Source organism: Cygnus atratus, chromosome 1 (assembly GCF_013377495.2).
Source record: "Cygnus atratus isolate AKBS03 ecotype Queensland, Australia chromosome 1, CAtr_DNAZoo_HiC_assembly, whole genome shotgun sequence".
NCBI lineage: Eukaryota > Metazoa > Chordata > Aves > Anseriformes > Anatidae > Cygnus > Cygnus atratus.
Genome location: NC_066362.1, coordinates 89,476,067 through 89,498,524, shown reverse-complemented (window position 1 = coordinate 89,498,524; position 22,458 = coordinate 89,476,067). Strand labels below are relative to the sequence as shown.

At 38.6% G+C, this 22,458-nt stretch overlaps 1 protein-coding gene across 1 annotated transcript in view; it reads left to right on the top strand.

Annotated features, from left to right (window-relative positions):
• Positions 1-21,239, top strand: part of TMPRSS7 (transmembrane serine protease 7) — a 31,867-nt gene extending 10,628 nt beyond the window's left edge. The window contains exons 6-18 of the mRNA XM_035540487.2: positions 269-307; positions 2,676-2,904; positions 3,886-4,016; positions 5,431-5,543; positions 7,573-7,679; positions 11,521-11,657; positions 12,634-12,741; positions 13,366-13,476; positions 14,601-14,717; positions 16,285-16,462; positions 16,668-16,936; positions 18,954-19,090; positions 21,069-21,239. Of these exons, the coding sequence (XP_035396380.2) occupies positions 269-307; positions 2,676-2,904; positions 3,886-4,016; positions 5,431-5,543; positions 7,573-7,679; positions 11,521-11,657; positions 12,634-12,741; positions 13,366-13,476; positions 14,601-14,717; positions 16,285-16,462; positions 16,668-16,936; positions 18,954-19,090; positions 21,069-21,239 (1,847 nt within the window). The remainder of the gene's footprint in view (positions 1-268; positions 308-2,675; positions 2,905-3,885; positions 4,017-5,430; positions 5,544-7,572; positions 7,680-11,520; positions 11,658-12,633; positions 12,742-13,365; positions 13,477-14,600; positions 14,718-16,284; positions 16,463-16,667; positions 16,937-18,953; positions 19,091-21,068) is intronic.
• The last annotated feature ends 1,219 nt before the right edge of the window (positions 21,240-22,458 follow it).

The following is a 22,458-nucleotide window of genomic DNA, read 5'->3' as shown; positions in this document are numbered from 1 at the left end:
TCAGGCCTTCAATTGAATTGGACTGCTTAATTGACCAGCAGTCCCCTCATCCCTCAGGCACTGAGGTTCTGCCTGGGGACATGACTGCTGCTTCCAAGGATGGTAGCAGAATTTGTGGAGAAGGTGTGGGCTTGGGCAGTCTCCTGCATCGAGAGCTGTTTTATTCTGTGTGCTTAGTGATAAGATTAAGGAAACATGATTGAATCAAACACTGAATTCTTGATGTTGTGCATATTAGAAGACTCTCAAAACCTTTTTTTCTATGCAGCAGGTCTTCGGTCAGATTATTGGTCAACAACGGGAACAGGTAATTCACCACTTGGCAGCTTTGTGGCAGAAGAATGGTGGACAATGAAGCTTCTCATTCATGTCTTCAGACTCAAAGATATTGCTTAGTGTTAATTTAAAAGGGTTAAATTCAGCCTTGGTATTTATGTCCTGACTTGCTGTAAGAGGGACCAAGAGTCCTGCTTTTGGCAAATACATAAACTATCTGCCTTTATTTTGACTGGTAAACTTTGGCTGTACCTCGTGGCAGGGTAAGAAATAAATTCATTCACTCACTTTTTTGCTATTCACTCTAACTTTTGCTAACCTGGGCAGCACTGAATTTGAATTTATTTTTTGGGTTTCACCCTAAACAACAGTAATACTTTTATCCATCCTTTATCCTCCTTTACTCCCTTTTCTCCAAGATTAATGTTGTGTTTTTCTTTTGAATGGGTTCCCTAGCAGAAGTTAGTCTAAGTAGTTCAATTTTTCCAGGGTAATGGGAGACACTATTCATATACCTCCTTGGTTTTGTGTTCTACATCTCCCAGTGGGGTTCTTCGGTGGTGTGCAGAGACTTTACAAGAAGACATGCACAGTCTAAAAGTACATCCCAGTTGTGTTCACCACTATGTGGAATAGATCACTGTGTTGTATTTTGAGGGCAATAGAGTAACTTTTTAATGAAGATGTAGCTAGTAATTGGTTTAGACTCAGTACTGGGATGGAGGTTTCTTAAAGGATGGGTTGGATAAAGGACTTGTACAGATTCAGCTGGTGCAACTGACTTGCATTGCCACGCTGTATGGCTGAGCAGGGTCTCTTTGGATAATGATTGTACCTAGCTTCGGTTTCAAACTGGTATGCTTACATTGCTCCTTGATTTAGGGTTAGCTCTGACTTAAATGCACCATGCTTCACCAGCAGCAAGCTAGTCACATTGTTAATTGCGTAGTAGCAATAAAGGCAGTCACATAATTCTACAGAGTTTCATATGATCAAAACTGGCTTCGTTAAGGCTGAGTAAACAAGCAGCAAAAAACTATTATTAAAAGAAAAAAAAATTACAGGGAAGATACAAAAGAAGAAGGAAGAACAATGGGTCAACCAAAGCTTTAAATAGTTATAACCGTAACTGAACTCGGAGAGCATGTGACTCTTACAAACTGTTCATAAGCATTTATAACGTTTGTTTGAAGGCTATAAATTAGAAGTGGAAGTCAGACAAAGCCTGCTATTTCCTGTCTTGGTTGACTCAAAGTAAACGTTGGCCTTTTAACTGCTAGTTAACAATTGATGGCAAAATTCCACAGTGCTCTAACTGATGTTCCACTACGGTAACTATTTCAGAGACTTGTTTCTGTAATAGGCAGAGATTCATGCAAATATTCACTGTGGGTCTTATTGTCCCTAATTTGTTCTTTTGTTTCTTCTCACCTTTCAAAGAGCTATGTTAAGAGCTCTAAGTATGACCAAACAAAAAAAATCCCTAAGCTTTTTGTTGAATGGGAACTGGAACATCAAATTGAAACAAAGACGTTAATATATTTGACTTGAAAGCCACAATTGTATTAGCTTAATTAGAAAATTGGATGGAAGTAGGGTAATTTTCTGGTGACTCTTGTCTAAGTTATGACACAAATGGGATTTTGATTTTATTTTACTTCTTATTTTTTTAGTAAAACTAGGTTGTGTAGGCTAGTCTGTACTGCGTATATTTCACAGTACTTCCATTTCTATCAGTGACTTCTAATGCTGCAAAAGTTTTCAGGATCTGACATAAGAAAATCCTGGTTCAAATTCCTTTTGACCTTGCTTTGAGTAGGAAGTTGAACAACGAAGGTCCTAGCATCCCTTACAACCTGAATTAATAGGTGAATCTGTTGTAGCATGTCCAGCTCATTTCACATAAAACATTGAGTAGCTTGATTTTTGAGCACTAATCTATAAAACCTAGAGTAGTATGAAAATGTATGTTTATATTTTTTAAATAAATATCCAAATACTTGTAGAGGAGAGCAGCTGATTTCTATCCTGACAGTAGATGAATGTTTCCCAGGAAACAACTGTTTAAGTCATTTATCCTCTGGAGGTTCCACAGAGATTTGTTAACAGCAAATGTGTGTTGTACAAAATGGGAGTGCTTTGGTACCAGTACCCCTACAAGTTTTTATTTACAGTGCTGTTTGCCAAGCTCTGCAGCTTTATGAATAGACATTTCCTTGACCAGAGACTTGTAACTGAGATGAAAACAGTGAGCAGCATAGGCTACTTTGTTTTTTCTGTTTGGATATGCTTTTGTAGGTTGCTTTACTTCATAATTATATATAGGATTTTTTTGTACTCCCATAAATGGATTTACCAGTTTCAGAGCAGGTGTTCAGTGTTGGAAATATGTTTCACAGGAACAAATTGTATGTACGATCTGCATGCTGATCGTCTACATGAGCACTTTCCTTTGGATATCCATGCTACCTCAGGGGGAACGATCTGCTATCTTAAACTGATTGCATTAGTGGGTCATCTTATTCGTCTTTCAATAGTATCCCTTCAGATTGGAGCAGATAACTGCATCACTGACTCGCTAACCATTTATGACTCTCTGATGCCAATCAAACATAAGATACTGTACCGGTGAGTAAAATTTTAATTGAGAAGTCATTGACATTCTTTTTTTCCTGAAGATTTGTCATCTGTTTTTTTTTTTGCTTTGCTTAAAGTACTCTCATCTTCATGTTATATACAGAACACCAAAATTACTTCCCCCCAAAAAGTGGAAAAGTAATTAAAGAGATAGCTAAATATTCTTCAGATGCTTTGTTATTCTTCAGATAGACCGTATCCTCACCTACATATCAAAATATGAAAAGTTCATACATTGGTGGGTGGAATTTTTCTTGTCAGGAAACATGTTAACTAAAACAAATAGTCAAAATTCCATCCTATAAGTGAACTTTACTTCCCTATGAAGACTAGTGTTCTTAGGAAGACTGAAGTTGTAAAACTAAGTATCCTGATTCTTTGTATACTTTATTTTTTTCTTTAGTGCCTTTTTAAGCTGCTTTATTTGAGTTGTTCAGACTGTTATTAAAATCTAGAGTTGAAACTGATGTATCAAGGCATGTGAACTACTACTTATTTTTATCTTTTATGATCTAGAATTTTTGTTTGGGAATTTTTGAATGAAATTCCTGGTAACTAATTCCATAGGACTCTGTCAGACTGAAAGGTGAGGGGAGCATCTCCATCAAGTGGATGAAGAGCTCAGTGTTTTGACCATTGAAAGCCTTTTCTCTGGCCTGTCGGTGTGTATATAAGCCTCAAAAGAGAGCCTTCCAGTCATCTTAGAGATCTGTTCTCCAGTGACCTGAAACATTCACTGACTTCTCTGTAAAGCAGCAGATGACATTCACTTACTAGTACCTGTAGAGGTTTCAGGTGTTTCTAACTGGCCTTTTTCTTAAAAGGCCAGTGCATAAGAGCATGGCTTTTTGTTTTTTCCCCCCACTAGGCTTTGAAGTACATGAGTACTGTAGCAGTGGAAAGCAAAGAATGAGAGCAATGTATTGTTGATACAAATGGCTTAGATATGTACTCTCCATTATTCCTCCTCAGAGCGTGCGAGCCAGCCGATTCATTGGTGTCACTTGTGTCCACAAATAACCTCATGCTGGTAATGTTTAAGGCAGCACAGATAAATGAACGGAAGGAATTCCATGGCTATTTTGAGGTCATTACACAAGAAAGTAGGTTTGTAATGTGTTTGGGAATGCATTTGTTGTATTGTTTCTATCTCAAAGCCCCACGTGGCTAGCATGGTCCTAACTATAGATAAATGACTCCTTGCAAATCTGTATCTCTGTGGTTTTTTGTTTGTTTGTTTTTTCCTCCCACATCCCTGTCTCTCTTTTTCAACTTCTCTGCATTACTAAGTGGCTGCCTTCTTCTTGAGTAATTTCAGCTGTTTGGATTAGCTGTCTATATGAAATACAAACATATAGAAGGCTGAAACCAACCCTGACTGAATTCAATTGGTCAGGACTCCAATGTGCCAGTAGATGGAGTTGTTATTCCAGGTGTGGCTGTGCTCTTTCTCCTACTTTGGGACATGGTGATGATGTTAAAGGTGGAAATTGCTTAGCACTGAAAACTACTTTCAGAGTACAAAGCTTCAGTAGCTCTGTCTGCCTTTTGCTATTGGTCTCTGCCTCATTAACACATAGGATTCAGTGATGTTTGGTCATCAAGTCTCTTTTCTGCTTCTTATTGCTCAAAGCTTTAAGAAATGGTTTGATCATAATCACAAATAGTACAAGGATTGTCACCCTAGCAACACAAAGACACAAGTATAACACAATCCAATACAAGGAAATTAGGCTGTAATTAAGCTGCTCAGAAAGGTGCTACATAAGGTAAGCAGAAGGTGAGAATAACTAAGCACTGAAATGCCCTCATAAAAGCATGTGATGAATTCTGCATCATAATTAACTTTAAATTCAGGGCTATATTTTTACTGTTTGTTTTGTTTGCTTTAATGAGTTGTCTTAATCCTTAATAAAAAGACATTTTGGCTTCTGGGAGGCTGATTAGATTAGCACGTCCATTCTTGTTCTAACTGGTTGCATTTTAAGACTAGAGATCCTCATGTACTACTGTGATGCGGATGCCTTGATGTGCAACACTGCTCACTAAGACTTGTTCACAGAACAGCCTGTAGTGAAATAGCTGACAGAAAGCTTGACAATGTTTTCTTCTGGTCCTGTATAGACAAAATAAAAGTCAACAGCCCTGTAAAGGGCTTTATTTAAAGAACGAAAAATCATTTTGTCATTCCCAAACCTTTGAGCTGAAACAAGAGGTTAGGGTAATTTCTGACAGTCTTAAAGCATCTAACAGACAATATGAACTTTCTGTTTTGTGAGAGGCACACTAAGCAGAGTATTTCAGCAAGCGTTCCTAGACTTTTATGAGCCTTATCTGTCTGCAGCATTGGATTTACAGTGAATTTATTACAACCCTAACCTAGATAAACATAACTCTGTAGCTGTCCTGTTTTACAGTGAAACACTTGTGATAAAATTGAATGCCTAGACCACTGAATAGCTTTGTTGGAAATAGATTAAGGTTTACCAACTCTTGCCTCCTTCCCCCCCCGCCCAGGGTGTGGAAAAGCAATAGCAACAAAAGAGAAGATTGGCTATGAAGGGAGAATCACAAGTCCCTATTATCCAAGCTATTACCCTCCAAAATGTCTTTGTGCATGGAACTTCCAGGTAATACAGATTTCTTTCTCTCTAAGCGCTGTTACTTTTTTTTTTTTTTTTGAGCATACAGTGCCTGTGCGCATAGAAGGAACAATTGAGTAGGGAGTAATCTGCATCCTCATAGATGTGGTACTTTATAGAAATAGCACAGCTGAATAGTCGTTGTGCACAGTTATTTTGTTTTCTTTGCCCTTATTCTTAACAAACAGAACATAATTCCTAAGCTGTCCTATTTGTTACAAAGGTAAAGAGCTGAGATGAAATACATTTTGATGTTCAGCTTACAGAATTGCTTCACTGAAGAGAATGCAAGACTTAAATGTTTTTTCTTCCCCTCCTTCCAACCCCCAAAATTTGGGGGGGGAGACCAAAAATAAACTTTTGTCCTCTAACCTAGTTAGTACTGCTGCTTCTCTGATAACTCCTATGTTATGCAAAATAAATTGAATTTTTGTCTTCAGAGATGGTCTGTCCAATCAGCACAACCCCACAGACCTTTTTCTTGGTCTCTTTTTTTTTTTTTTTCCCTAGTATCCTTTCTCTGTGTCTTTTCAGGTACTTTCCTGAAAACAAATATCTTAAATAAATTTAAATTTCTGGTTAATTTTGTCACACCTTGTTGTCTCTTCCAGTTATTCCAGAAAATCTGATAGTAGGTTTTCTGCTATCAGAAATGTAGCACCTGATGATCTTTGATTTATGGTTTCCCCATCACAGTCAAGTTATATTAGTGCATTAAAGTCATACTGTGATTGACTATACAAAATCTCTATCCTTCTTTACTGGTTCAAATTCCCAAGCTCACAATTTATTGTAGTGTTTCTCATCAGTCAGCCTTCAAATGCATAACCTTATGCACTGCCTTAGCTCTCTTTTGTTTTCTGGATGGCCTTAAGAGCTTGTTCTTTCTGTTAAGTGTTGCCCTTCTTCCCTGTGTGGTGTGGTGTCTGAACAAAATTGATTAGTACATCCTCTTTTATAGCATGATCAGTCTCCAAAACAACAAATAAAACAAACTGAAAGATTGATATTTTTGGGAACTCTTCTGGTACCTGGTTGGTATCCAAGGGTTTTTATCTCTAAAGAACAAGGCAGTGGATACAATACAGTCTACTCTTTGTCCATTTTCCTTCTTAAGTTACTGGTTGCCCAAGTAGAATTATAACAATTTGAATGAAGTCTAGTTAACTAGGACCTACATCCTTTTCTCCCTTTAGAAAACTAAGTCAATGATTTTTTTTGCTTAACTTCATGTCCTCAATTCAGCCTGGACTTCTCAGGGAAAGGTTGCCCAGTTTAGTCTTGGAAGTTGCCCATACTATTTCCTAAAACTGTTTAATTTCCCCATAGTTCAATGTTGAAATTTCCCTCATTTCCCGTATTATATATTTCCTGTGAGAAAGAAGGAGAAGAGTCTTCATTTCTGGATTCTTGCCCTGAATCAGCCCTTGCTTTTGCAAGACATGGCCATGTTCTTTTTAAAAGGTTCTGTTCCTTTTAATAAAGGAAGCTATAATTGATCATGAATCTTCAAGATACTGCCAGTGAAAACATTCTGTAAAATACTAGCAAGTCCTTGGCTGAACAGGTGCTAGCAAAGACTACAATATTGTGGTAGAAATAACTCCCCGCATTCCCAAGGCAGTACAGGTATTCGGTACAGTATCTTAGCTAACAATCTGCTGGGGCTGTCTGTCCCTGCACAAGTAAATTTAGATATGTCTGAATGCTTTGATCTTGACACAAAAGCTGCCTTCTGTCTACAGCCAGTGGCTTTTTGAAGATGAAAGGGCTATTGGCCAGAGGGGAAGAGAGCCTGCAGCTGTGGTGGCCCTTTGCCAACCTTTCCTTTTGCTGAGGACTGAATAGCTGGCGGGTGTCTCAGGTGCTGGCTGTTGAGCTGGAGAAGTCAGCACAGCTCCCAGAGCTTGGCACTGCCAAGCACTATAATTGCTGAGATAAGCCTAAAGACTTTCATGTGCTATATCCACAAAAGGAAAAGGAAGCCTGCATGCGCTGTCCTTCTTACTCACAACAGACTCCACAGAAGAACCTTGGTATAGCTCTGAAGTTTCATAACTATACCATCAGTGAGAAGAATATTAAAGGCTGTGAACGAGGATGGTGGAAAATTAACGAACACATGTAAGTACTTCTGCATGAGTTACTAAACTAACATTATCAAAACAGACTTTCCCATCACTACTGCAGTTCACTTGGAAAGTTTACACAAAGACAGAGATACTTCACTGGTGCCTCTTATAATTCTTGTTTCACTTTGGCTGATAATGTAACTCAATCTTCATAAATAGAATAAAAAAAAAAATTCTAATGAAAAGTACCGAAAAGATGAAAATAAGGGCCCTTGGTGCTCTCTTAAGGGAAAGAAATGGGAAGAGTGGGTGAAAATGGATGTCCAGTAAACCCTAACGTAGTTTTGGGTTTTCTGTGATCACTGAAAAAAAAAAAAAAACAAAAAAAACAAACAAAAAAAACAACTACTTTTAGGTGTAACTTAATTCTATGATTGCTAATGAGGACACTGAACCTAATTAACTTTTCAGTGAAAAGGTATTACAATGAGATTATTGGGAGTAGAAGAGTAACCGCTTCTGTTTTCCAGTCATGGGCTCTTGAAAGAGACGCTGCACAGATTGATTGCCAAGACACACCATATTTAAGTGGTTTGTATTTAAATACTGCTGCTACTGCTGCTTTTTCATATACTTTTTTCTACCAATTTTTTTCTGCAATTTTAAAAATCGTCTTTCAGTCACTGGATGATGAAGCGAGGCTAGATTTGGGAAGTGGGACTCTATTTTTAAAAATTTTGTTCAAACGGAAACATCAATAAGATCAGACTTGAAACTGAATTTCTGAACTCGTCACTGAAACTAAGCTATATTGTACTTATATATAGAGAAAAGTCAGTTTTCGTGATGTTACCAACATTGTCTTGATAGCAATTGGTGGCTGGACAACATGGGCATGAAAAAAGCCAGTCAGAACAGACAACATGGAGCATTTGTGTGTTTCTTTTGGTCTTCTTTTTATGTCATAATTGGAAGGATTTGAGATGTTAGAGGTTGCTGAGAGATGCATCAAATAAAGGTAAAATCTGAAGAAAAAACTGATGATGGGTTCGTATTACAAAGATTCTCTCTTTGAATGACCAGCTTTTAAATAAGCTTACCGATTAAACATTTCACAGAATCAAATGTTGCAGTATGATCTTCTGAAATGCATTTGTGGCTAGTTTTAAAGTACTGCAGAAGAATGCATGCTTCTAATTTCTGTTGCTAGTTGCTGCTGATGTAAGTAGGCCAATATGAATTTTCTTTAGAAAATATCTTTTTCACAGAACTGAACTCAGTGATCTTCATTTCTATGCTTACTTTCCATGGAAAATAATGACAAAGTATGAAATGTTTTGATATTTGCATTTTTCCCTCCAAACTTTAAGGGTTAATGAAATTGGGATGTGGAGGGAAGCAAACGGCAGAACACACCAGTTTTTCAGCTCCCTGCAATTGCAACTTAGAGCATGCACATTCTGCTACCTTGTGTCAAAAAGGTTAGGAAGATTCAGAAAGTTGATTTTTGTACACTAAGACTGTGACCATGAATATGGTGCAGATAAGGTTTTTTTCAACCTTCTAGGGTCAGCTTTATCTAACCAGAGGCAGTGAACATGACCATTCAGTTTGTTCTTGTCGTTATTCCAGAGGATGGGTGTGTGTTGATCTGCCCAGTTGGAAGAGTTTCAGCTGAGTAACTGCTTTAGCTAAAATTCTCATTGGCAGAGAGATCAGCTAGTCCCTTGTGAGCAGAACATTAGAGATGTATGGGAGCTAAGAAATAGCCAGTGTTTTGTTTTGTTTTTAAATGCCTTGGTGCAATGTCCCACTTACCCTGCAACAGGGTGCACACATCTATTCATCCCCTGAAAAGGCAACCCATTCCCTGCTTCAGTGTATGGGACACGATCACCTTCTTTATTTTCTTTCTTTAGTTCTGCTGCAGAGTTACAGATGGTGCTTTGCAACTTCTATTGGCCCTGGACCTGGAAAAAGGGCTAGTAAAGCATTAGTAGAAGGCTCACAAGGATATGCAGCTCTCCTACAACCCTCCAAAGCATATGACATTTCTTACTGTGTACAGGACACAGCTTCCTTCATCTAGCTGTCTCAGCTCTTTCACAGATGGTCAGGAGCTTCCTCGATTGCTGGTGAGATGAGATTGAATTGACCGCTTCTCACCCACATAAAGCAGTCTGTGACTTTTTTTTTTTTTTTTTGAGAGGGTGTCAAGGGAAGTTGTGTCTATGTAACTGACAGAAGGAGAAAGAGAAAACATCTGTGGGTTAGTTAAGGAGAATCAGATGGCTTGCAAACCTTATGCTATGCGCTTAGGCGGGCTGTTTTAGGCTGGGGACAGTGATGACATGACAGACACTAAAATGAGCGAGAAGAAGACTTTCTGTAGCAGGAAGGTCTTCACTCTCAGCTTTGACAGATTTTGTTGTTGTTCCCTCGACAGTTAACTTTATTATAGTAGAAAGCTGTAAAACATTCCTTGACACTGTCTTCAGGATGTGTGAGAGCGGTCTCCTGTTATGTTCACTTCTTTTTGACATTGTTGGAGTTACCTCCTAGGCCTGTTAAAAGGATGTTTCATTTTCGCAGAGTGAAACAAAGCACTTAGGGAAAATGTATGAGCAAGGGTGGCCGCTCCCTATGGCATGCTTCAGTAGGGTGCACAGGACATCAGACAACATCCATCCCCATGGAAATCACTGCCCAATTTTCCTGCATTCATTGATATGAAGAGCAGCACTGAAGCAATGCAATGGCTCCCCTTCATTCTCAGCTATCCTTTTGGTGTTGCCAAAATAAATGAGAAAAATATTTATCTCAGGATAATACTGCAGTAATACATTTAACAATAAAATAACTCATTTTGTTGTTCAAGATCACTTGAACTGCACTGTGTTCCTTTGCACTGCTGTCAAGGAAATGTATATGCTAAATGTGCCAAGAATCAATACAGCTGCTTCTGCTCTTACATCTATTTAGCCTAGTAAGTACTTCTCTTGACAGGAGTCTTGAAGCCACATGTCTTCCTTATAAGTGTTGAGTTTTTGGGTTGGTTTGGTGGGGCAGAGGAGACGGGCTTTTATTTCTACTTCTTGTGCAACCTAAACTGTCAATCTTCGAAGTTTTCCTACACTTGAAATGGTCTCTACTTTTCAAACCATCATACGGCAACCGTATCCTTTTAAAGAGGTTGGAGTTTGTTTGTTGGTTTTCCTTAGCTGGAGTAGCATATAAATGCCAGTTGCAATGTCTTTGGTATCTCTGATGAAGGTTCTTTTAGGTTTCTCCAAGTTAAGTGGCACCCAGGCAGAAGTTCAAGGAAGCTCTTTGCCAAAATGGCTGCTTAACATAGATGCACATCCAAGGAATCTTTTCATCTAGACTAGTTATTTGAAGACGTCTTTCAAAGGTTAAACTTTGCGATCTTAATGGTATTAAGCTGGGTAGCTACCTAGAAATATTTCTAGTTTCCCCAAATCTTTTTCCCTCTGCCTCCAATGCAGTCAGACCAATGCCCTGTGTGCTCTTTGTTAGGAGTACTCCTCAAAATGAGAGCAGCTAAACTATGCTGATGTTTCCCTTCCCACCAAATTGCTTCTGCCTTTGCCAAAATTCAAATCTTTTGAAGGTAATTATCAGCAGTGTTGACAAAAGTACCGTGTTTGACAGTCTTCTCAACTTTCTGGTGAAACATTCTGCTTGAACGTGTGTGGGATATTGTACTGAGGAATGGTGGATCATGAGTAATGTTTTTCAGAACTTGGGTACTGTTTTAGATGTTGGTTCTTAATTAAAGCGTGCTAGCTGACTGTATTGTAATGTTGATGTTAAAATTGTATGTAAGGCAATCCTGATGTGAAGGCTGCTTTAGAACTTTTGATTTCTTTTAGGTACTGTGGTTACTATGTCGATCACCAAACAGTCTTTCATATTGCAAGCTCTGCTGTTAATGTTGAGCTTCAGTGCAGTTCAAAGGTGTCAGAGAAGCCACTTCTGGTGGAGTATGGCAGCTATAACATCAGCCAGCGTAAGATGGATTTTTATTTTTTTCAACCCATCTTTGTATTTCAGCCCTGTAAAGCTGAACACTTCAGGTTCAGTGGGACTTAACTATCTTTATGCAGGAAATTGTGATGTTGTGTTGTTTATTTGCTGATTTTACTTTTTTAGGTGACTAGAAAAGAGCCTTTTATAGCACATCAAGGCTATGTGGCAAAGGTTTGTGGGCATGTGCAGCATGCTCTGGTTTCCTGTGCATATACAGTCTTTTCTCTTCTGCACAGCTCTTAAAGCTTCCTGTGTGGCCAGAGCATGCATGGGCCTGGTGAACTCCTCAAGCCCCACACTAGCTTCTACCTGTGCCAATAGCTCTGCTAGCTATTTACTTCCTATTTAGTAAAACCTGAAAAAATTTCATGTCATACACTGGAATCTGTCAGATGATGTGCGTCAGTCAACTGAAGCCTGTTATTCCTATTTGCAAACAAAACTTTGGCAATGAAAACAATCTTCCTATTACCATAAAAAGCTCCAGGTAATGAACACAATAATGAACTGTACTGAATAACCAACCGCTTATTCCAGCGTTTCCATTGGTTTAAATGCTTCGTGTGTAAGCAGAAATCTGAGCTAAAAAACATCTCAAAGAGTTTCCAAAACTGTTTTCCAACTATCAGATTTTTCAAGTCCTGAAACAGACAACTATTTACTGAAACTTTTTCCTATGTTAGTCTTATAAACATTGATGTTAAAGCAGTAGAGAAACAGTGTTTTCTAGCCATAGCTATTTACCACACCAGAGCTCTTTTATGCATTGGATATCTGTGGAGTATGTAAAAAGATGCTAACTTCATGACTTTATGTTAAAAGGCTAACATTTCTGTAATTCATAAGTCACCTTAATACAGTATACTAACTTACTGGCTATTGATAGTGAGAGTGTCCTTTAGAGGAAGGCATTCTAAGCTGCTTTTTTGTTTGTTTGCTTTTTGTTAAACCTCCAGCATGTCCACCTGGATATTTCAAGTGCTCCACTGGCTTATGCATCCAGCAGATGCAGCGCTGTGATGGGATAAACAATTGCTTCGACGAAAGTGATGAACTCTTTTGTGGTTTGTATTTATTTACTAGAGATCTGGATGCAAAACCCCTAAATGTATTCTCTAGTCTGAAGTCTTAAAAGGCAGCTAAAAAAAGGTGAAACTTTTAGAGGGGAGGAAAAAAGAGAAGATGTTTCTAGCTTTCTTTGAGTTTCCAGGTTCAGACTATCAGTTGGTGTCTTGCATGTTTAATTCATAATTAATCAGCACAGGAAAGAACTAAGAATGAAGAAGGTATGACATAGAAAAGCAAGAGGAAGAGAATTAATGTGCAAGAATAATTGTAAGAGGTTGGAATTCAGGTTTTCTTTCTGTGATATATGCTTATAAAGTTACATCCTATTTTTGAGATGAATTATTTTCATGAGGAAATGAGAAATTGTGGATAGAATAGATGAGAGTGATGATAAATGTCAATGGTTGAAAGAGCATGAGCCACTCCACTTGGGGCAATGTGTGAACTGGAATGGGTTACTGAAGTCTTTTTGCACTTTATTTTCTCTATGCATAATGCAGCACTCATACTCATCCTTGTAGAGTGCAATGAGCTATGAAAGTGATACCTGGACATGGTCAGAAGAGTAGTGTTAACATTATAAGTATGCTTCTGAAACTGATTTGATTCATGTTTTAAAGTTGTCCCTGAGTGGAACTGTAACTCCAGCTTTGCGATACAGGATAACTTGCTTGTCTGCAATGGAGTAAGTGATTGTGAGAATGGAAACGATGAGCAGAACTGTACCAACAGTAAGGCTACTCTTTTTTTTGTTGGTGGTGTTTTTTTTCTTCCTCCCCCTTCTATCATTTATTCAATCTTGATTTAAATACTTGATGCAGTATTCAAAGAGCTAAGAGGCACTATCAAATCTAACACAGGATATATAATTCTGTTCAGTTTTCTGATATGCCTGTAAACAAAGAGTTATTGATTTAATTTTTTTCAAGGAGATCATGAACATCTATTTCTGTTGAAATACTACCGCAAATGGGGATCTAGAAACCTAAAGTTTGATTCCCAAATTTTATCTCCCTAAAGCAAAATCTTTGCAAATGATTTCCTGGATCTGTTTTACCATCTGTAAAATAACTATAAAGAGGACAGAGGACTGTTTCTTTGGAACAGTTTTCAGGCTTATAAGGCTAATGTCTTTTAAAATGCAATGTAAATGTAAGTCTGGCAGTAGGCACAGGAAAGTTTTCAATCTGCCATTTCTTTAACTTAGAACCAATGGACACCATAGCATGTGAGAGGGAGACCAACCAAGAAGTGCTGCAAGTTTTTAAATAAACGTTTTAAAAGAAATGTTAATACGTATGACCTTTTTAACTTTGACAGTCTGTAAATGGTTACAGGATATTTCTTTATGTGAAGAAGAAAAACAGATTGCTTTTCAGTGGAATCCTTTATTGCAAGCCACAGAGAAATAGGAAAACACCAGGCTTGGGAATGCAGTTTAACTGGCTACAATTAGTAAGATGGCTTTCACTGCCATCTTTTGTTTCACAGGTAATGCTGAGATATAAAGAGGGTTTATTTCCAGAGTACTGGATGTTCTTTTCTTTCTTGCCTAGCACTTACTCTACTGGCAAGTTTTTGATAGTATACCTATGCTCACTAGTGCTTTGAGAACAGATGAGAGGAAATCCATGTTCAAAAACTCTGCCAGCTTGATACAGGCACTAGTTTAGATGCAGCTCTACTTGAATAGCTTGTTCAACTTAAAGGCTGGCTTAAGCCATCTCAGACCAAGTGCTTTCTTGCTACATTCCCTACTGCCTGTTGATACATGTATGAATTTCATGTATGCAGATGTGTAGACAAGTAAACCTGGTCCAATATTCTTCCTTTTTTTTCCACACAACTATTTCAGGTATTCCTTGCACCAATCACACATTTAAGTGCAGGAACAACATATGCATTAAGAAACAAAATGCAAAATGCGATGGGACCATGGACTGTACCGATGGAAGTGATGAAAGCAGCTGCAGTAAGTCCCTCCCACTTGTTTGAACTTCAAACATTTCACACTTGAAAGCCTTTTTATTTCTTCCTCTTTCGGAGCTTGTATAACTCATACAGCAGCACGTAGTGAGGTTTTTATTGTATCTGCTCAGTGATAGTAGGATAACAGTCTGCTACCAGCTTATGTCGGGTCTGGTTGCAGTGTTTGTGGGAGATTGGGCTTACCGCTATGAGGAGTCTTAGTTATAATGTTTATTGCAGCTAGGTTAAGGAACAGAGAACCTGGGGTAACTACAGAATTAACTTGGCCAGCTGGAAAGGCAGTGTTCTTACAGTTTCCAGCAGAGTTGAGTACTTTAGTTGGAGTCGGACAGTATTTATACTGCTGGAGTGCTGTATCTGCGTTGAGAAACACGCTTCATTTCTGTCTCTTGATGGTGAAGATCTCAACATCCCATAACATCAGTCTAGGTTATAATCTTAAACCTTCCTAAAGTAACCTCTGCACAACTTTTTTTGGCTCTTTTATATTGTTATATATATATAACATTATAATATCTGAATGTGTTATATTATTATAATACATTACATATATATGTAAAATAATATATATTATACAGCGTAAATACACATATATAAATAAACACGATTGTTACTGCAGTAGGAATTAAAAAAATGGGTTAGAATTCATTTGCTTAAACTGAATGTCCTAGGGTATTTTGTCTGGCCTTCAGCTGTTCCTGCAATGTTACCTATATGTTAAACCTGCCAGCACCTGCCTTGGATTAAGTATGACATCTTAAAAGATGAATTATATGCCTACTTGAGTTCGGAAATGCTAATGCTGTTTTTGACTCTTTGGTTGGGTGCTGGGAAGTGTTAGCACCTGTCTATGGGAGCATGGGACCAAAACTCCTGAGCCGAGGCTTTATATGCCTGTAAGAGAAGGATACAAGGTCCTATAGCACAATCCTTCTTCAAAATAGTGTGAAGCTTTTTGTGATGAGGCATGACTTACTCACTTCTGAGTTAGCAATATACAATGCTTTCAGACTTTCAGTTGCTTCCATTGCAAATTAGTGATTGGATTACCTGGTTTCTGAAGTAATAAATGACCAAACTCTGCATACATAGCTATAAGTATCTTTCTCATACTCATTTTTGGCAATAATTTGGAAATAAGTATGCAGATGCTCCTGAACTTCCTTCCCTCCAGAAGCACTCCTTTCAGTTCAGGACTAACTGAAATGAGTAGTAAAAAGAGATGACGGATTGTCTGTTTTTACATATTAATTGTGATGCTTGTTAAATCAATGGATCCTCTGACATTTCTGACGCAAGAAAGATTTAGAGGCCAATTTCTGTGGCAGAGCTACAATAGAAAGTTTTATTTCCCAGGCCAGTGACTTTTTTTATGGTGTCATCTCATTTCAGGAACAGACTAGATGGACAGACAAGTTTTCTGATCAGGGCAAGGAAATGAATTTAAAAACATTTTAAAGTGCAAGATTCTTTCAAGCACTATGTGGGAAGCACTCTCACTAAAGGAAAGCACACAGGACAGAGGTAGTAACTTGAAATATCCCTTTCAGGTTGTGGCAGCAGCAAGAGCAGCAATCTCATCTCTCGGATTGTAGGTGGTACAAATACAAAGGAAGGCGAATGGCCATGGCAGGTCAGCCTCCATTTTATGGGAGCTGCTTACTGTGGGGCATCAGTGATATCAAAAGAATGGCTTGTATCTGCAGCTCACTGCTTTCAAGGGAGCAAGTAAGCAGTCTTCCCCTCCCCCCCCCCCCCCCCCCCCCCCAACCCTATCCCAAATATCACTAGTGTTCTGGAACACTTTTAACTTCCAGAGTTTGAACTGTACTAAGGTGTGATGTGCCCTTATTTCCTTGGCCCACTGTTGGGGAGGGTGGTGCATTATGGGGTACTTTTTGAAGAGATGGCATGTGTTTGTGTTCCCAACCAGGCTGGCTGACCCCAGAGCGTGGCATGCTCACTTGGGGATGCAAACACAAGGCCGTGCAAAGTTTGTATCTTCAGTGAGACGGATCATCGTCCATGAATACTACAACAGCAGGAACTATGACTATGACATTGCATTGCTACAGCTGAGCAAACCATGGCCAGAAACAATGAGCCACGTCATTCAGCCAATCTGCGTACCTCCATTTTCACACAAAGTCCGCAGTGGTGACAAATGTTGGATAACAGGTTGGGGCCAAAAGCAGGAAGTGGGTGAGTTTAATACCATCAGTTGAGTTAACTTTTTCTTCCCCAGGTGATCAGCTGCAGGTTTGTGTGCAGGACACCTGCTGTTCTTGCATGCCTGAAGCATGCAGAAAATTGTAATGTTTTGAATCTAGTTTCCTCTGGAAGTCGGTTCTTATATGTACGTAACTTTATACACTTAGGAAAATTAGCTGCCAGTCCTGCGGATCTGGAAGTACTCCGTGCTTCTGTTGGGTAAGATTGGCAGGGAGCTGCACTCTTTCTTATGTCATACAGTGATGTTTCTCCTCTTTGTTAGAGTTTCATTAACCTGCCTAAATAGACTCTTCCTTGCCTGCTGCAGGGGAATTGAACCTAATTTTCCCTACTCCTGCCTTCAACCTCTTCAGGATGAGCCCTGAGGCCTGCAGCCTCAGGAGCCGCCTGCAAGACACCACCAGCTGTACCCTCAGGGTGTGGCGTGACAAAATGGACACCCTATTGACAAAATGGCTGCACCTGTAATGGTGGGCTGGTCCTCTCCCACACCTTGTCCCAGGCTGCCTTTTCTTTTGCACAAGTGCTAGTACCTTTTGTCCCTTGTTGTAGCCATCCAGTAACAGAAAGCAGGGCTTAGGAAAGGACTGGGTGATGGTATAGTGGCTGCCAGCACCTGTGTGCTGTTGGGTAGGCTCTGTGGTGGCGGCAGCCCAGGCAGTCTATGTCTGAAAGCCAAGATCTGCCTTTGAAATGCCCCCAGATGAGGAAACGCAGGTGTGAACACTTCTTCCAGCATCAGTCACATCACCACCACCACTCCAAACCTCCAGTCTGCTGGGATGGACCTGACTTAGGCAGTTTGCCTGCACCTCCAGGGCTGCCCTGGCTTGGCTTTGCCTGCCATCTCAGGGTGGCTGTCTCCATCCTGTCCCTCCACTCTCAGATGACAGTGCGAGAAGCAAACACGTGGTGAAGTGTAGCAGCAAGGAGGCAGCCTCCAGTATTTTGACTTGATGCTCTCAGCCAGAATCAACATCTTCCAAATTACGTTTGGGCTCTGCAAGTAGCTGTGAGAATGTATGGTTGTGAACCAAGTACAACCATCCTACCATGTCATGATTTTGATACAAATGTGTAGTATGATGTCTCCTTGACCTATTGATTAGTCATCTATGAAATTTTAAAACATGATGATTTGAAAAATGAACTCAATACCTCAAAAAGGAGAGGAAGAAGTGTTCTTTTCCCTTTGCTCCTCTTTCATTTCCCTCTTTGTTTTCGTCTTTTTCCTTTTTTTCATCAGTTTACATAATTTGTCAAATCAGTCTTTTAAATAAGTGTATATTTTAGTATACACTACCTTTATCTAAACATGAAACAAACCTGAAATTTGCACATTTGACTATGTTGGTGAAATTTCTTTGGCTATACCCTTTTTTGAGAGGACCTCATGATATTATTACAGCTTTTGTGCTGAAAAGACAGAACAGTTCAGTTTAATTCTGCTTTACCAAAAATGTATATTTTGCAGAAAAGATGTCTTTTAACAAAACATTTGGATAGAGAGGGCAGAATTTGAGATATGTCTAAACTTTTAAGCTGCCAAAAGAGATTTCCGATGTGTAACACTGATCTGTGATTTTAGTTTTGGATCTAGCCTCTTCAAACACACCACCCTAACTGCAGATCTGTCTTGTTAAAATCCAAATACCTTTATAAGATTCTATTTTTTTTCCTAAAGTAGAATCTTCCCAAATTAGTAAATCTTGAGACATTTTGCAAAAGGCATTGCAAAAGGCTTTTTGGACAACCTTAATGATTAGGCCATTGCCTTTGGCGTGGCCAAGGAACCATGATCATGTTACACAAATGCCTGCTGGAAGAAGATTTCTGTACTTTTGGGAGTTAGTTGTTTGCAATACGAAACGGCTTGGAGTTCAAAAGTATGTGGGGATATTTTCTGAAGACTTCTTGGTTTTGCCTTCAGTAGACAAGTAATATGTTAAGCTCTGTTGAATCATCCTTCTTTCATTTTGTTTTCCAGGGGAGGAAGGTGCTGCGATTCTTCAGAAAGCAGAAGTAGAAATTATTGACCAATCACTATGTCATTCCACATATGGGATTATCACAGCTAGGATGTTTTGTGCAGGACTAATGTCTGGAAAAAGAGATGGGTGCAAAGTATGTATCTTATCACTCCTCACATAGAGTTTTTGTCTTTCATTGTTGCATGACGAGATGTTAGAACTTAGTGGCAAACCACCATGTGGTATGTACGGTTTGGTTCTGAAACACAACTATGTAAAAGAGCTGTTCAACAGCCAGTCTGTCATTTGGGTATTCTCAGAGATTTCCTGTTTTGTGTGAATGAATGGCTTGGTGAAGTTTCAATTGCAGGCCAAGGTCCAATGGATTTGCAAGTCCTAAAAGCATGATGAAGGTAGGCTGTTTCTGGCAAGAGGGTCTCTAAACTGAAAAAAGAAATTGAGAAGCTAGCTTGTCTCTTTTCAGGATTCATCCCCCCTAGTGTGGAAATACAGGGCTGTCTGATGAGTTGCAGACAACTAGACATAAAATTTCAAATGTATAATATGTCTTCTGATCTGGCAATTCTTTGAGATAATAAATGTGAAATTCTGAATTTACTTCTTGTTTGTTTTGCTGGGTAAAATTGTCTTTTTTTTTATAATGGAGATCTGGTATCTTCAAGGTGTTCTAGCTTTCACTGCTCTATATAAAAGTGAGACGGATCACAATGGTTCTCATGGCAAGTAATATCTTAGTGTTTTCTAAGAGTGTAATGCACTGGCTGTTTATTAGCAGCTCATGAGACTTGACAGCAAGCATCATTTTCATTAACTGGAGAATCTGTTTCTTCAGTTGTCTTTTTGGGCACTCAAGACAGCCAATGAAAGGCATAATTCAGAGGTTGTTTGTCTGCATTTCTGTAAGGAAAAATGATGTCTGAATATGTCTGGCAGTTATTAGAGCTGATAGATTTGTGAGATTTCTGTTTTGTGAAAAATGCTGCTGTTCCAGTTTCTTTTTGTCCGAGTAACTAAAGAATAAATTGAATGCTTGACTCTAAATGCAAAATTGTCAATTGTCAAACATGAAAAAAAGATCTATGTTTAATCTTTAATAATTTTATGAGAATTCAGGATGATCATGGAATGTCCTACAATCCTATAAAAGTTAAAGCAAAATAGTTCACTGGCTATAGCAGAAAATGTGTAGAAGGAAAGCATTTCCTTTGCAAACATCTAAATCTTACCAACTCAGTTTTTGCTTTTGTAAATATTTTTTTTTACATTCAATGCTTTGGTAAAGCTCAGTTTACTAACAGCTGTTTCAGAGGAGTTGTCTACAACAGAGTCTTACAAGGAAGTAAAAGAGTGATCCAAATCTTTTGCTTGAACTTCTGCCAATATTATTCCAGAAGAATTACCCTGTAAAGGAAGAGTACTGTTTGCATTGTCCTGTAGCATTATTATTCTATATAAAACTTTGAAGTCTATTACAAACTTTGTTTCAACTGCCTTGATTCTAAAAGCATTGTGGTACCCCTAAGCATTATCTGCTAGCTAGTGTCTACTATAGGACAACAGTGTTTTTTTTTTTTGTTTGTTTGTTTTTGTTTGTTTTTTAAGAAAAAATATTGATGGATCACAGTCCATTTCCATGTGCTCTTAATTTGAAGAAAGTTGTATTGACTATTAAATATTCTAATATTAAAAAATATTAAAACAATTTTGAGTTTTTTAGAAAAGCTTGCTGTTGGGAGTCCTCAGGTGTGTAGCCTCTAAATGAACATACATATTAAGTAGCAGATGTGGGGTTTAACTTTTAGTTTGAGGCTACGAAGTTATTTGTCGTTTTGAAATACAACTCACAAAAAGTAGTATATTAATTCATTTGAAGAATGACAGCTAGTCCTCTCTCATGTGAAAGAGTAAACTTTGGTACAACTGTGTGATCCCATCTGCTTCAATTAAACAAACAGAAAACCCATAGAACTATTGACTCTGGTTTGAAGTATGTGAGTGAGGAAAATATAAGCACTACTTCAATTATTTGTGCAAAATGTCTCCCGTTGAATTTTGTCCCAGTTTTTATTTTCCAGATTATAACTGCATACAACTTAATATTTTCTTTTTAGGGTGATTCTGGTGGACCATTGTCATGTCAAAGCAATGGAGATGGAAAATGGTTTTTGACTGGCATTGTTAGCTGGGGTTATGGATGTGGAAGACCAAATTTCCCTGGTGTCTACACAAGAGTGTCAAATTTTGCACCATGGATTCACAAATATGTGCCTTCAGTCATGTAACTTGAAAACTGTTTTGCTGAAATAAAATATGTACTGAATATCTTCATTAAAACATGTTTGGTTAAAAACTATTCAGTGTTGGAGTTTCTTTCCATGTCACAAGACACAATACTGCTGACACAATATTTAATTTTGGAGTACACATATGGGAGTAACAAGCACCCTTAGTTCAAACCTTGGTGAAACAAGTATCAGAGGAAGACTGATCTTGTGGTGGTTGTTCTGTACAGGTGTCTGACACAGGAGAAGTGATAATGAATGTATGGCAACTTTCACTCTTTTTGTTAGCACAAATTATACACATGCAATCATCTGTCAGGAAATGGAAGAGTCAACTTAGCAGCTGGAGACAGGTATCTCCTCTGAGGTGTGCATGGCTCAACATAGCAGTAACAGTGAAATAGCAATTGACCATTAGTACTCCTGCTAATCCTACATTTCCTGCCTCCTAGAGTGAGAACAGCTGACAGAGGAAGAGAAGGAATTGCAGCAAGTGAGCTCAATCCTCTCAAATGTGCAGGGCACATGTTTTTGGAGATCAGAAGTTCTGCAGATAAGCATGGAACACAAAGCATTAGCAGTATATCTTCTTCACTTTCTGTTTTTAATTGACTGCATGGTTTGGAGCTGCTAACTCATTATTCCCTACCTTAATTTCTCCCTATTCAAGATTGTTCATACTTCATCCACCTCAGAATTTGAATTCTTTACCTGAGGCAACCTTGACAAGATGAGTAAATATGCTGATGTGTGTTATTGCAATGATCTTGCCCTTACCGAAACAAAACCAATGCTTCTACCTTCTGAGAGGTATCTTAAACCTCTATAAAATTGGGTTCTCTGAATATATGTCCTTTTAAAAAAGAATAAATCCTGATTTCATTTTTGGAGATGATGTGAAAGAGGTTTTATTTACTCTAGGCTTTTCCTGTAGGTTTCTTTTTCCTAAAGGAGAAGGCAAAGTATCAGTCAATCAGCAGGTTGTGTGTGTAGTGGAGACAGGCTATTGAAGAAAGAGGAGGACTTGAACAAAGCAGTCTGTCTACAGCTGTATTTTGCATTCCTGAGCTGTGAGGATTGCCTTCCAGTAAATCCCTTCTGTAGTCTCTATGTGACCTGTGTTTCCTTTGTTTCCATTTGTTTTCTGGAGGACAGGTTTCTTGGGCCAGTTCTGTGGTACGGCCCCGGTTTTGTTCTTTACTCTATACACAGGTGCGTG